The sequence below is a fragment of the Rhinatrema bivittatum genome, chromosome 12 (genome assembly GCF_901001135.1).
Source record: "Rhinatrema bivittatum chromosome 12, aRhiBiv1.1, whole genome shotgun sequence".
NCBI lineage: Eukaryota > Metazoa > Chordata > Amphibia > Gymnophiona > Rhinatrematidae > Rhinatrema > Rhinatrema bivittatum.
Window position 1 is genome coordinate 70,388,417 of NC_042626.1, and position 13,582 is coordinate 70,401,998.

The 13,582-nt window shown below is 46.6% G+C and overlaps 1 protein-coding gene across 1 annotated transcript; it reads left to right on the plus strand.

Annotated features, from left to right (window-relative positions):
* The first annotated feature begins 5,283 nt into the window (after positions 1–5,283).
* LOC115073762 (keratin, type I cytoskeletal 19-like) lies at positions 5,284–13,248 on the plus strand. The gene is made up of 8 exons (XM_029572511.1): positions 5,284–5,794; positions 8,736–8,818; positions 9,528–9,684; positions 10,363–10,524; positions 10,612–10,737; positions 11,086–11,306; positions 12,275–12,300; positions 12,822–13,248. Exons 1-8 carry the CDS (start codon positions 5,354–5,356, stop codon positions 12,830–12,832), a joined length of 1,227 nt encoding a protein of 408 aa, XP_029428371.1. The 5' UTR covers positions 5,284–5,353; the 3' UTR covers positions 12,833–13,248.
* Positions 13,249–13,582: the final 334 nt, after the last annotated feature.

Genomic DNA, 13,582 nt, shown 5'->3' on the forward strand with positions numbered 1-13,582 from the left:
TTAGCAGCTCAATGGCGACACTGTAATACCCCCACACTACCTATGCTCCTTTGAAAACTGGATACCATGCAGGAACTATATAAACTGACAGCACAAAAACATTGCAACCAACCCAAATATTTGGCCATCTGGCAGCCTTATCAGATATGGAGAGGTCATACTAATTCACATCTTACCTAAAGACCTATTGGGTCTACCTGTATTATAGAGGATAATCCAATCAATCGTGGACGGGGTTTTCTGTGCCACATGGTGTGTGTTAGAAAATGATAATGCTTACCATTTGCTTATGTACTAGAACATGTTGTCACTGTCGATGATTATTTAAAATGATATTTTTTTGTATATCCTGGAATAATTGTACACCAAATTACGAATAACCATTGTCATGTATTGCTAGTTCTTGTTTTGTATTCTACAATATACGGTTAATAAAATATAATTGATAAAAAAAAGAAGTGTAAACAATGTCTTCTATAACCAGTTTAGCAAAAGATGGTGCCACTAAGGACCCCATAGCGATTCCATGAGTTTGAAGAAAAAATTGACCATCTTGTATTGTTTTGCTAAGGTTAAGGACACCACTGATATCAAGTAATTTATCTAATCTTACCATTGTAAATTGCACAGAGAGATTTACCATACCAGACGTTGCTGGTGACATCTGTTTCCCGTCCAGTTATGAACTGACTAAACTACGACTGCCAGTGAAGTTTGGAAGTGGAGTCTGGCACTGCGGTGCCTGTCACGGTTTTAAGTTTTGGGAGCGGTGACAGTCTGCCATGCTTCCTCATTCCTGCACCCAGGCTTCAGAAGGAGCACTTATTTCTGAAGAGCTCCTTGGAGAAAATGATAACCTTGAATCCAGAATCCAGGGGCTCTGTAGCGCGGATACAGACTGTGCTTCCTGATCACCTTCTTCCTGCCATCTTCCGGCTTGTGAGTGACACTGCTGACCAGTCCTCCTAACACTGCAGGCCAGTCCTAGAAGGGCTACCTTCAGGCATAGGAGTTGATGTTTTTAAATGATTAGGAGTATCACAATCAACACAAATATCCCCTCCCTGGACACAGTGAGGGAGTTTGCTCAATACTGGGGGTGCTCAAGCGCCCACTGCACCCACAGAGTTGGTTCCTAAGTCTCCAGGACTGTTTCTTAGAGTGCAGTGAGGCCGTATGGCCTTATGCATGCAATGACTCTGATATCCATGCAGACAGCAATGGTTTCAAAGTATCTATCAGGTACAATAATATCTATCTCAGAGATAAGGAGAAAGGTGCTTGTGGTGAGAAGGGGAAGGTAGGGTGAAGGTGCTTCTTATGGGGAAGGAGATGAGAGGGGAAGGGGATCTTGATGGGGAGGAGGAGGTGCTCTAAGAAGCTTCTAATGGGGGAGGGGGGGACGGTATTTCTGGTGCGAGGATGAGGGGGAAAGATGCTTCTGATGTGGAAGGAGATGGGAGGAGGCGTGGGGAGATGCAACTAATTGGGAAAAAAGAATGAAATGAAGGATACCTTCTGATTTAAGCAGGCTCAGACTGAAGATTTTGTGTATCCAGAGGTCACAGCCGATACTGGAAGGGGGAGAAAGAAAGGCGTTTGTTCTAACTTGCAGCTCTGGCCGTTGGTTAATCTGTGACTGGTTTTATCAGGCAATTCAGCAGAACATACACAGTGCTGAGCATCATGTAAACATATAATTGGGCACAAAATGAAGCTGTGGGCGTAGACTGGTGGTTAGAGTAAAGGGCTGGCCGTCAGGAGACCATGCAGGCAATTCTTATAATCGTAGACACATTTCTTACCTCCATGTACCTCCGGTACCTGCTAAGATACATTTTACCTGTGTGTTCGTGTGTTGTAGAGCACTGAGTACACTATTGGTGCTATGTACGAAAGGACTCTGAAGTGATTTTGCACGATATCTGTAATGTCTGTGGGAGAGAGGGGATTTCACTGAAATGGGCCTCTGAGACGTGGCATCTCCAGACACAGTACTAGACGAGAGCTCCGTTTCAAGAACAGGAGAAGGGTGTTTCGGTGGGAAGCTCCTGAGGGGCTCGTCCAGGTTGCGCACTTCGGAGCATCATGCCAGAAGCACTGGGCCTGCGCTGGCTCAGAGAGAGGATCATTAGTCGCTGGGTCACTAGCTCTGCTTTCTGGGCACCATGGCAGTCTCCCCCTCCATGACTGGAGCTCAGGCTGCGATGCCCAGAGCTATTCCAACTCTGCAGAGAAGGCCCAGAGGGGTAAAGCTGCTGCCATCTCTTTTCATAGTCCCTTGCTTCATGCAAAGACTGAAGCTCACACAAGAAGTGTTATCATGAATTAAAAAAAAAAAAGGTCCACTGAAATTACACCTTGTTTAACCAGTTGTGTTTATTTATTTATAACTCCCTTAGCTAATATCCGAAGTGAATGTTTGCATAAACATTCATTACTATAAGCCAGAAAAACAAGGAAAGAAAGATCCTGCTGGGATCACAGCAGTACCCAAACCTTTCATCTCCAGGACCCACCACAATATCAAAGCTTTCCCAACCAAACTGTTTCAGAACTTTCTGTCTAGCTTCATTAAGCTGGCAAGGCTGGGAAACTGCCTCTAGCTGTCAGCCCATCCTGCACCGCAGGCTTGATCTTCCTAATGGACATTCAATTCACTTAGCAAGTCTGAGACCCATCAGTTGATCATAACCCAGAGGATGAAAACCCCTTAATCCCTGAATTGTAGATGCTGATGTTTGAAAGCTCATATCCTATCAATCTGAGGGTAAAATGAGAGAGATCTCCCAGTACAAGCCACTAGAGAGAAAGCAACATGTAAAACATGATAACGCTGTCAGTCATTTGGAAGGCAGTCTCCCTTCCACAGAGACGTGCTTGCATGTTAGTCCAACTGAATGCGCAGGAATAAAAGGCAGCAGAAAATAAGATAAGGAGATCCCTTTTTATTGGACTAACTAAATATATTTCTTGCGTAGTTTCCAAAAGCTAATTAAGGAATGTGTTCATTTAGTGCAAGAAAAAGGGGTTACCTTATATTTTTCTATTTATTTCCTTCTGAAGAGAAAAATCCAGTAACCCAGCGAGAACACTACCTTTCGGGAGTACAACTGTCTCATAAAACCTGGATCAAGGGGCAATGTCCTGTGACTCTGACCTCTTAGCAGACCTTCCAGCGCCCCATCGGAAACCTACCAGCTGCTTCTTGCAACGCCTTTACATGGAATCTCACCCTTCTCTGTACTATTGGTATCAAATATTTCAACAGAGAATCAGAATATTGGAACTGATCCAACCATCTGAAATCTCTTTTGGCCACGTATATCTTTCCTGTGGAGGAGCTGTGTGCACTGGAAAAGTGATGGACTTTATCACAGTTGCATGCCTCAAAAAAATCTTAGGACTGCAAAAAATCCAGGCATTTTCCCAAACAGCTCATCTCCATGGCAACCCATGGCAAGGCCACTTGGAGGTCAGGAGAATGGGGGCAAGAGCAGACCAATGCAAATTATCTGTTCTTAAGAAGGCTCTGAAAGGGAATCACTAGCACTTGTAATTAATGATTTATAGATTAAATTGGAATGCTGAACAAGGGAGAAACCCTCTGGGAAGATATGTGCCACAGACTCAGAAGTGGGAGAAATACTTCAGATGTTTGGGAGCTTCATTCTGCTGGCCTCCTTTATTACTGATAGCACCATTAGGATGTCCTCTGTACAGTCTGTAGAATGGGCCCATCTGCCTCTTTGTATTGAGGGCATGACTGCCAGGAACCGTACCATTCTTTCAAAAGGGCCTGCATTATAAAAACCTGTGGAATCAGGACACACCCTGGAAAATTTGAGGTGTGTTTCTATTGGAAAATGACTGTCCATTGAAGGCAATATATTACCATAGTAGCTGAGAGCAGGGAAGTACTAACGGACCCTCCCAAGACGAGTTTGTGTGCCTTGGGCCCAGGCAATGCCCCAGCCATGGGCCCATCTGCCACTCCCATTCACTTCCTATAGTAATACACATCAGTGGGCTAATCTGACCCTGCCTGCATTCCCTCTAGATTTGGGGCCTGAGTGACCCTTTATCTATCATTGTAACCACCCAGTCTTCCCAGTTGGGTGAAATTTGTCTGCATTCCTCATGAAACTGGTTGCTGCCTGAATACCATGGAAGAAAGTAGTTTAGCTGGGTTTAAAAAGGAACTGGATACATTTAGGGACCACAGGTCAATTGTGTCTTTGCTGAGAGACAGGGATAGAGTGCACCCTCTGCAGAAGGTACTGCATATAAAACAGATGCACTGCGCTCCCAGCTAGCACACATTCTCTTGCCTGGCAACTGGAGCTTGCCTTACATGCTCGGCTGGATTGATAAGAAGATTACTCACAGGCTAGGAAGCAGGACTCAGGGATGGGTTTGATGCACCCCCTAACCAGGACTGCTGGAAGAAATGGAAGTGTTTCACAGCCAGTGGAGAGATCTCCTAGACCCTGTCTCTCGGACACATTACCAGTGTCAGAGAGAGGGCGCGGGAGGGGCAGACCTGTGATCTGACCTGGGCAGGTTTTGTTGATAAGAAATGAGATGATTAATGTTGTGTGCTGGGGGGTGGGTGAAAACGCTTCAACATTGGACTTTATGCATATTTTTTTTTCATGCTTGTAGGAGACCATAAAGTTCAGATATTCCTATGGAAACGGCTCATGAACCTCGGACATGAAAGCAAATATTCTGTGAGCGATGTTGTTTGTCGAAGTTTGTTGACTTTCCGCAGCTCTTACAGTACAGTGCCGAAATGCCCTGCAAAACGCAGAGACTGCAGCAGAGCCTGGAACTGAAGGGGGGGGGGGGGTGCTGACACCCCCGGCCCGGAGCTTGGGAAGCAGCAGGGCAGGGCCCGGGAACAGTTAGGTCCCCGGTGGATGGCCGCGGCCCAGCAGAGGTGAGCTGCTTCCTGCAAAGTTGATTGTTCAGCTGCAACAAGTCCTCTATTATTCCCAGCTCTGTTCAGTCTCCCCCCCCCCCCCCCATCCCATCCTCTAACTGTAACCGAGCACAAAGCCACCCCGAGTGACTCACACAGCCTTTGTCTGGGCCACAGCCCGCTCGCCCTCTGCTGAAAGTTTTTGCAGGGGGGGGGGGGGGGGAGGGGGAGTCTTCTGCCTGGGCCAATGAGGGCTCCTCCTGCGAGCTGGCAGGAAAGCCCTGGCCGGTCGCCTCCTGGAGAGCGGGAGCCTCCCGCCTCCTCCCATCGCTGCAGGCATAAAAGCAGGCAGGTGGCGGGGGAGCCGCTACACACTCTGCTGCCAGGGTCCTGCTTGGGTGCCGCTCGCTCGCTCGCCCTCCTCTCGCCATGGCCTCCAGTTATAGCCTTCGCCAGACCACTTACACCTCGGGCTCCTCGGGGCTGGGGGGCAGTGGGGGCCGGGTCGCCTTCAAATCGCCCAGTGTCCACGGGGGCTACGGTGGCAAGGGTGTGTCCGTCTCTACGGCCCGCTTCGTCTCTTCGGGGGCCGGGGGCGGCCTGGGGGCCGGCTACGGCGGGGGCTACGGCGGGGGCTACGGGGCCGGCTTCAGCCTCTCCGGGGGGGATGCCCTGCTGTCCGGCAACGAGAAGGAGACCATGCAGAACCTGAACGACCGCCTGGCCACCTACCTGGACAAGGTGCGCTCCCTGGAGACCGCCAACTCCGACCTGGAGGTCAAGATCCGCGACTGGTACGAGAAGCAGGGGCCCAGCCCGGGCCGGGACTACAGCCACTACTTCAAGACCATCGAAGACCTGCGAGACAAGGTAAGGGCAAGGCCAGCAGAAGACGGGGGGCATTGCCCACCAGTGCTTGCTTAGCCGGCTAAATGGAGGCAGAGTCCCCCCAGTATGTGAAAAGTGAAACGTCTGCTTCGTGCAGTGAACTGCTGTCCCGGTACTGAGGGGACCCGCCCGACTTGTGGCCAGCAGTGCAACCTGCCGGCTGCAGCCCGAGTTCCCAATGGCGGTTCAGCTCCCGCGCTTTGTTCTGCCATTGTAGAGCGGGGGCAGGGAGGGGAGACAGCAGGTGCTGCAGGAGTAGGAAAGTGCTCGAGGCCCCCCCCCCCCCCCCCCCCCCCATCTGTCAGTTCACCTGCAGTAACCGCTTACCTGTTACCCAGCCTCTCTCCACTCTGGCCATCCCTCCCTCTCCCTTCTCCTGCTCCACCCTTCCTTAGCCACCCCTCCCTTTCAGCATCCTTCTAGCTGTGCTGCAACAGGTGCCTACGGAATAAGTCTTCGCTATTTAAAGCCTCTGTAGCAATCTCCGGGCAGCTTCTTCCTACTCGGGCTGAAATAATCGGAGAAAAATGCTGTATTTGTGTGGCCCCCAGAAAGTCCCCCGAAAGAACATTAGAAGCAGACCTTGAATTCTGAGCCCAGCACTGGAGATATTTTTCTTAAAAAGATGACTTAAATATTGCCTCTTCTCTTCCACCCATGAAAAGTGGAACTTTAGAAGTTGGGTGAAGGTTCCTGAAGGAAGGCGAGAGACGTCCTGGAAGGGAAGTGTTGTTATAGTAACTACTAGCTGCATTAGACTTGTCAGCCCAGCCTTTCAGATCGCCAGCATGTCTGGCATAGATCCAGAGGGCAGGCTAAGGAAAAGAGAGGGCGGTGATCAAGCACAGCCTACCTGACACAGCTGGGCAGGCCAAGGGTCCTTAGCTATTAGCAGTTGCTATATTAAGTCTCACAGGCAGCCAACACACACACAGGATACTGAGCCTGATGGCCCCTTGGTCTGGCACAGTATGGCATGTTCTTATGTTCACAGCCACCCACCTACCCACATGCTCCAAACATACATCCACTCCAAACACTCACACACACCTTACCCACACACTCTATTTAATGTTTGGGTACTTGCCAGGTTCTTATGGCCTGGTTTGGCCTCTGTTGGAAACAGGATGCTGGGCTTGATGGACCCTTGGTCTGATTCAGTATGGCATATCTTATGGTCTTATGTTCACACCCACCCCCTACCCACATGCTCCAAACATACACCCACTCCAAGCACACACACACACACCCACACACTCCAAACATACCCCCACTCCAAACACTCCCCGCCCCACCACACTCCAAACACACCCACCCACAGAAGGGGATTCTGATCCCTTTCCTCCCAGGATTGAAGAGGCCTACTACCCAAACTGAGCTGAGCTTCCAAGCAGCCAGATGCCTGTTTACTTTCTCTTTGGGCATTGTTCCTTCCCAGACATCACAGGATATACAGGATCTTGGCAGCTGTAGAGCTGCTTATTCATTTGTTCAAGGTATCCATTACCATTTCTCAGGCTCACAGCAGACTCTTGGCAAAGCTGAGGGAAAGAACCCCCGCCCCTGTGCTTGGTCTCTGTGCTTACTCAGGGCGTGTCACTTAGATGGCTGAAGCCAGGAAACTCCTAGCAAGTCGTATGGGAAGATGTGGCACTCTGTGTGCTACACTCCAAAATATAACAATCAACGGTTTTGTCTGTGATAAAAACAATGAGACTTCTAGAGCATATTGGATCCAAAATGGATTTAATCAATTGTTCTCTTAACACGATGAAACACAAGCAATTTTCTTCCACTTAACATAGAAACACAGAAATGACGGCAGAAAAGAACCATCCAGTCTGCCCAGCAAGCTTATGGTAGTATCTGCCGCACCGTACAGGTCACCCCCATAATTATCAGTTTCTCAGATTGTAAAAGTCAGGGCCCTTGTTTATTGCTGTCTGAGTCCAATTCCCCATAACCTCTTGCTGTTGAAGCAGAGAAAAATGTTGGCGTTCAGCCTTAGAGCCACATCACCTGCAACCTCCTAGCCTAGACACAGTCAATCAGAGAGCCAAACACTGCGGAAGGAGGAGCACAGTCAGGGGGCCTGGTCTTACATATTATTTATGAATTATTTGGAGATTGATGTTGGTTAGGGAATGACCAATAGTTCTTTGGGAATTCCTAACTCATAAACCAATGGGCAAAGTAAAGGCATCTGAACCTAGGCATCCTCAGTAACCTAGCATAGGTCACCATGCTTGAGTTTTACACCCAGAAGCAGCAACATCCACAGGACCAACACTGTGTTCTGAGGGACTCTGCCTGTACTCCCAAGGCCTACCTCAGGGCTAAATCTCAGGAAAAAGGGAGGGACTGAGGGGCTTCTCTGATACACAAACAAACATGCATACATACACTGAGTCAGTATACCCGGATCTAGGAAAGTAACACAGCTCTGGAAGTCTGAAGAATAAAGATGCTGAGATCCTTAAAGCTCAGCTCATTTTTATAGGACTTATCTAACATTGCTTGAAGCAGGAGTGTGACCCCCCCCCCTCTAATTGTTCTTATCATAGTTCAACACATCTGCTTCTCAAACCTTGGTGCTATTTGGTGTTTACCTCAGTGCCTTACAGCTCCCAGTTTCAGTTCTCATGGGATCAGCGCATAAGCATTTCTGAGTATAAACATCTGCATAGCCCTTAGAAGCAATAATCGCCATAGTTCCCAGAGACATCTAGAGAGAACTCTCTGATCATAACAGCATTTCCAGCGGGTGTCATAGACATCTTCCTTCTCTGCAACCTTTTTTACCTGACAGTTCCTGTACTAACTGAGGTTGGCTAAGTGTGGCCAGCAAATTAGACAAATCCCATTCCATTACTGACCGCCTCTGGCAACACCTCAATCTCTCTTGCTGTCGTTTCTTTTGCAGATCATGGCTGCCACCATTGATAACAACAAGGTGGTGCTCCAGATCGATAATGCTCGGCTGGCTGCTGATGACTTCAGAACCAAGTGAGTGCGGGCCATGGGCTCGGTGCCTTCTTCTCTGACTTCCACTGCAGGCCATTAGAGAATCCATCCACAGACACCACTTCCAAAGAGGAAAGTGCAGACAGTCTGGATCTTCTTCCCCCAACTCACAGGCCACATGAAAACAGCAAAGCCCCTTCCAGACGCTCCTCCGCGCCATGCAATCTCACGATTTTAATTCCTTCCTTTTATGTGCTCTGGGACTGAGATTTCTATCTCCTTCCAAATGTATTACTAAATGGCATCTAAAAGCCATTTTATCTGTCTGTACCTGAGTTTACTAACCACTAATCAAGTGTAATTTAAGCTTAATTCTTCTCTTATTATGGAAGTTGTTAAATCCATTAGGCACCGAAAATGGAAACCAGACTCTTCATGTTGTAAGTGGCTCACATGAATTTCCCAAGAAGGCCATCTTCTAATCCTCATGACTAAGACTGTGTCGACAGCTTTCCATCGTTTGAATCAGAATACAGTGTTGCATTTTAATCATTCTGGGTATATTCCAGATAACCCACTGACTTAATATCATTGCAAGGCATGTCATTAGATGGTATCTACACTGTAATTTCCATGTAAACTGTAATTACAGACAATTGTGCACACAAAGTAGAAACGACCTCCTATACAGAATTTGCAAGGTTTTCTTTTCTCTTAACTTTTCTCTGCTTATTTTTTTTTTTTTTTTAAGATTTGAGACTGAACTGGCTCTTCGCCAGGGCGTGGAGGCTGACATCAATGGTCTGCGCCGAGTCCTGGATGAGCTGACCCTGGCCAGAACTGACATGGAGATGCAGATAGAGAGTCTGAAAGAGGAACTTGTTTACCTGAAGAAGAACCATGAAGAGGTATTCTTCCAATCTACTTGAATGAAGACATAGAGAAATTAAAATTATACATGATCAGAACCTAGTTTTCCTTAGAAATGTATACTTGGGATGTCGACCTGAACTGCACTCATAGCTCATGCAGACCTTTAAGCTTTTTCCCAGGGATTATATTCTGTATGACCATATCACAGCTGTGTAAACCTTGGAAACAATGCTGGCTACTGGCAAACAAGAATAAGGAAACAGATTTCTTTTTTAGGTGCAGATGAAATTGTGATATGCTGGGTCTAAACATTTTTGGCAGATTTTTAAATATTCTGTTCCATTCCCCAAACAGTTGAGCTGATCATGACCACCACTGTGGAAGCTCATGGGATCCAGTGTTTTCTCGTGTTCTTGTCTAGTCTTATCCGATGACTATGGGTGAATTTTGGGTAAGGGTAGTATCATGAGAGCACTACAATGGGGAATAAAATTCCCTAAACTAAATAGGAGATTTGGAAAGACCCTGTACAGCAATAAAGATCCCCAGCTGAAGCTAGTGAAATATTTTTTCAAATATAATAGACTTTTCTGGGCCCTATCACTAAGTTTTTTACGTTTCCAGGATGGTTACTGGTGCTTGACTACAAGTGATGATGATGATGATGTCAGCATTCTTGCTAAGATTTTCTGTTTCTTCCTGTGTTTCTGAAGGAAATGATTGCTCTCCGTGGTCAAGTGGGTGGCCAGATCAATGTGGAAGTGGACGCTGCTCCAGCTAATGATTTGACGAAGATCTTGGCTGACATGAGAGATCAGTATGAAATCTTAGTGGAGAAGAACCGTAAAGATGCAGAAACCTGGTTCTTCAGCCAGGTCTGATCTCCTTCATAGGTTTCAGGGCAGTTTCCAAAGCTTTGTCTACTCTAAGGTCTTCCTTCAATTCATGTTTTTCTGTTTCAGACTGAAGAGCTGAACAAGGAAGTAGCTTCCCACACAGAACAGATACAGACCAGCAAGACTGAGATCACTGACCTGAGGCGCACTCTACAGGGCCTGGAAATCGAGCTGCAGTCACAAATGAGCATGGTATATCAATATCTTTTTAAAAAATTATTTTATGCATAGGATTTCCAAAAAGTACACCAAGAAAAATTGGTATATCAATGTCTTTATACTACTGTGGATTGACAAGTTGGAATATCTTTTTTGTAACATTAGAAAAACCATAACCAATCCTATATATCCAGATATTTGGCTGTCTATGTGGTTTAAGAATTTTCCAGAATGGAGGCTAATCCATGTCATAGGTTTAAGATGAACAGTGGTAGAAAGAGGAATCTTCTTTCTAATTCTTGGAATATAAGCTCAAAATTAGAATTGTAATCAGGAAGATTCCTGGAATTGTCTCCAACTCCTACCCTCCTTTATTTGTAGAAAGCCTCCCTGGAAAACAACTTGGCAGAAACCGAAGCCCGCTATGGCGCCCAGCTCGCGCAGATCCAGGCTTTGATAAGCAGCCTGGAGGCACAGCTATCTGACATCCGCTCTGACATGGAGCGCCAGAATTTTGAGTACAAGTCGCTGATGGACATTAAGTCGCGGCTGGAGATGGAGATCGCCACGTACCGCCAGCTGCTGGACGGACACGACGCTCAGTGAGTGCCATATTCATTACTCTAGAAGCCCTCAGGTCTAGATGTGTGTGTGAGAGAGCCTCCTCAATGGCTACTGAACTGGCGCCAGAGTGAATTTCACGGTTCCATCCATCAGTGCAGACTTCATAGAGTAGGGGATGCAGACGCTGTTTTATACGGCCCTGCTTCTGTGAGTCCCTTGTCACTTCTCCACCCGACTGGCCTGCTCCAGTCCTCATCCCTCCTATTACACTGATGGTACCTGTCACCAGCACGGCGTCAGAATCCTCCTGTACTAACAGCAAGGCCATGACCCATAATTCCCCATACCAAGTAATAGGAAGAGGTGCCGCTCTTTCACATTTCAAACTAAGGCCTGGATTCACTATTCTCACAGAGAATAGTGAATCTCATGGTAACGGGGGCAGGGGGGCGAAGCGGGGGAGCGGGCCTGCGAAAGCCGGCAGCCATCGCACCACTGTGGTGCGCTGGCTGCCGGCTTTCGCACCGAATAACTACACCATAAAAGGTGTAGTTATTCAGTGCGAAACTGGCGGCGATAAGGGTCCTTACCTTTCGCCGCCAGCAATGTCTCCGCAGCATCGGCCCTGGTGTCGTCCTGACTCCTCCTCTTCCGGGGCCGACTCCCCCCCCCCCCCCCCCCCCAATCACCCTATCGCACGCGAAAAAGCTTTCGCACGCGAAAAGTTCTATTAAAAAATGACCCCCTAAATGTGGTAGGAAAAATGAAGTTAACAAGACTCTTTCTGAAGGTCATCCCGGCATTTACAGACAGACTGAGACATTTCTGAATAGCTCCTGTAACTTTAACTGCTAGACTACAGTTTCCAGATCTTATAAGTGATAAATAACATGCTTAATACAGTGTATTGCCCCATAGCTGAAGTACCATTTCCTGAACAGATATTGAGCTAATGCCTTTTGCCAAGACATCTTCCTTTCTCTGATCTGTTTTGTTTCTTCCACAGGATTCTTGGAGGATCTTTCAAAAGTGGTAAGGAATATGCCCCCCTGCCCACACATGTATTATAGTGGGGATTTTAAAAAGGAATTTGAATTCCAAAATAGTGTGGTATAAGCAGGAACCATTTCAAGTTTGACCAGAAAGTCTGGCATGATAAACAGGGGCAGAAGCCTGTGAAAGTTTAAAATTCCCAGGCAAAGGTTAAGGGGTTTGGACCTCTGATAAGTAAAGGGAAAGTGAAGGTTAAGGGGTTTGGACCTTTGATAAGTAAAGGGTCCCAGAAGTGTTGGCTTTGCTGATCTCTGGGTCTGTCATTATCGATCTGTAGAAGACCTTCAGATGGACAGGGAGTGGCAGCAGGAAGGTGAGAAACTCAGTTAAACAGTGACGTGTTAGGTTCAGAACTGTTATTGTATTGCTAGGATCCCCGTGATATAAAGCTTCTACCATTAATTACCAAAGGTTTACTAGGCGTTGTGTAAGCTTTTTGATTAAAACTGCCTCAAACTGTGCATATTGCTGAGTTTTCTCTGCTCTCTCTTCCTCCACAGGATCAAAATGAGACGTAGAAGTGCAACCCTCACCTGCAGAAAGGACCAACTGAGGAGAAAGCTTTAGACATTGGAGAAAGCAGAGGAGAAACGCACCAATGCAAATAATCAGGAAAACAATGTTTAAGGAGGCAACAAAAGAAAAATATATTAGTTCACCACAAAATCTAGCTCCAGTTTATTTCTTTTCTTTAAGCTTAGATTTTATTTGCTATTGACTACAGCAAATTCTAGTTGAAGAGTACAACTGTTAGCTTGTAGGCCTTAAACCTTTGCTTTCTAAACTGGAGCCCCTTACAGCTTGTTCAGCTTTTGTATCCCAGGTCTCCCGAACAATCTCTTCCTCTCACAAATGATAGGCCCAAGCTCTGCATTATTCTGCCTACTTCCGCTGTCTAATAAAAGTCATGTGTTGGGGGTCACAGCACTGTACTCTGCTTTGGTCATTTTGGCACAGCTCCTGTATAACAGAATCAGGTGAATGTCGTCAAATCAGACATTCAATTAGAAAAGAATGGAAAATTGTGCTTTTATATCTATCTATATATATTTATATGTTACCTATTTAGTGTAGGGACTATTACTACTACTACCTAACATTTCATAGTGCTACACAACATACGCAGCACAGTACAAACACACAAAAAAAGACTGTCCCTGCTCAATAGAGCTTACAATCTAATAAGACAAACATACAGGACTAGAGACTTGGAGTATTTCATAAAAGAAGACAATGGTTAAAAATAGAAAAGAAAGTTAGT

What these genes read in the sequence shown, in the direction of transcription:
- LOC115073762 (XM_029572511.1), top strand. Translation starts at nt 5,354, where the DNA reads ATGGCCTCCAGTTATAGCCTTCGCCAGACCACTTACACCTCGGGCTCC. An exon ending in TCGAAGACCTGCGAGACAAG is followed by an intron (nt 5,795 to 8,735) that starts GTAAGGGCAAGG and finishes TTTCTTTTGCAG; the next exon opens with ATCATGGCTGCCACCATTGA. An exon ending in CTGGACGGACACGACGCTCA is followed by an intron (nt 11,307 to 12,274) that starts GTGAGTGCCATA and finishes TTTCTTCCACAG; the next exon opens with GATTCTTGGAGGATCTTTCA.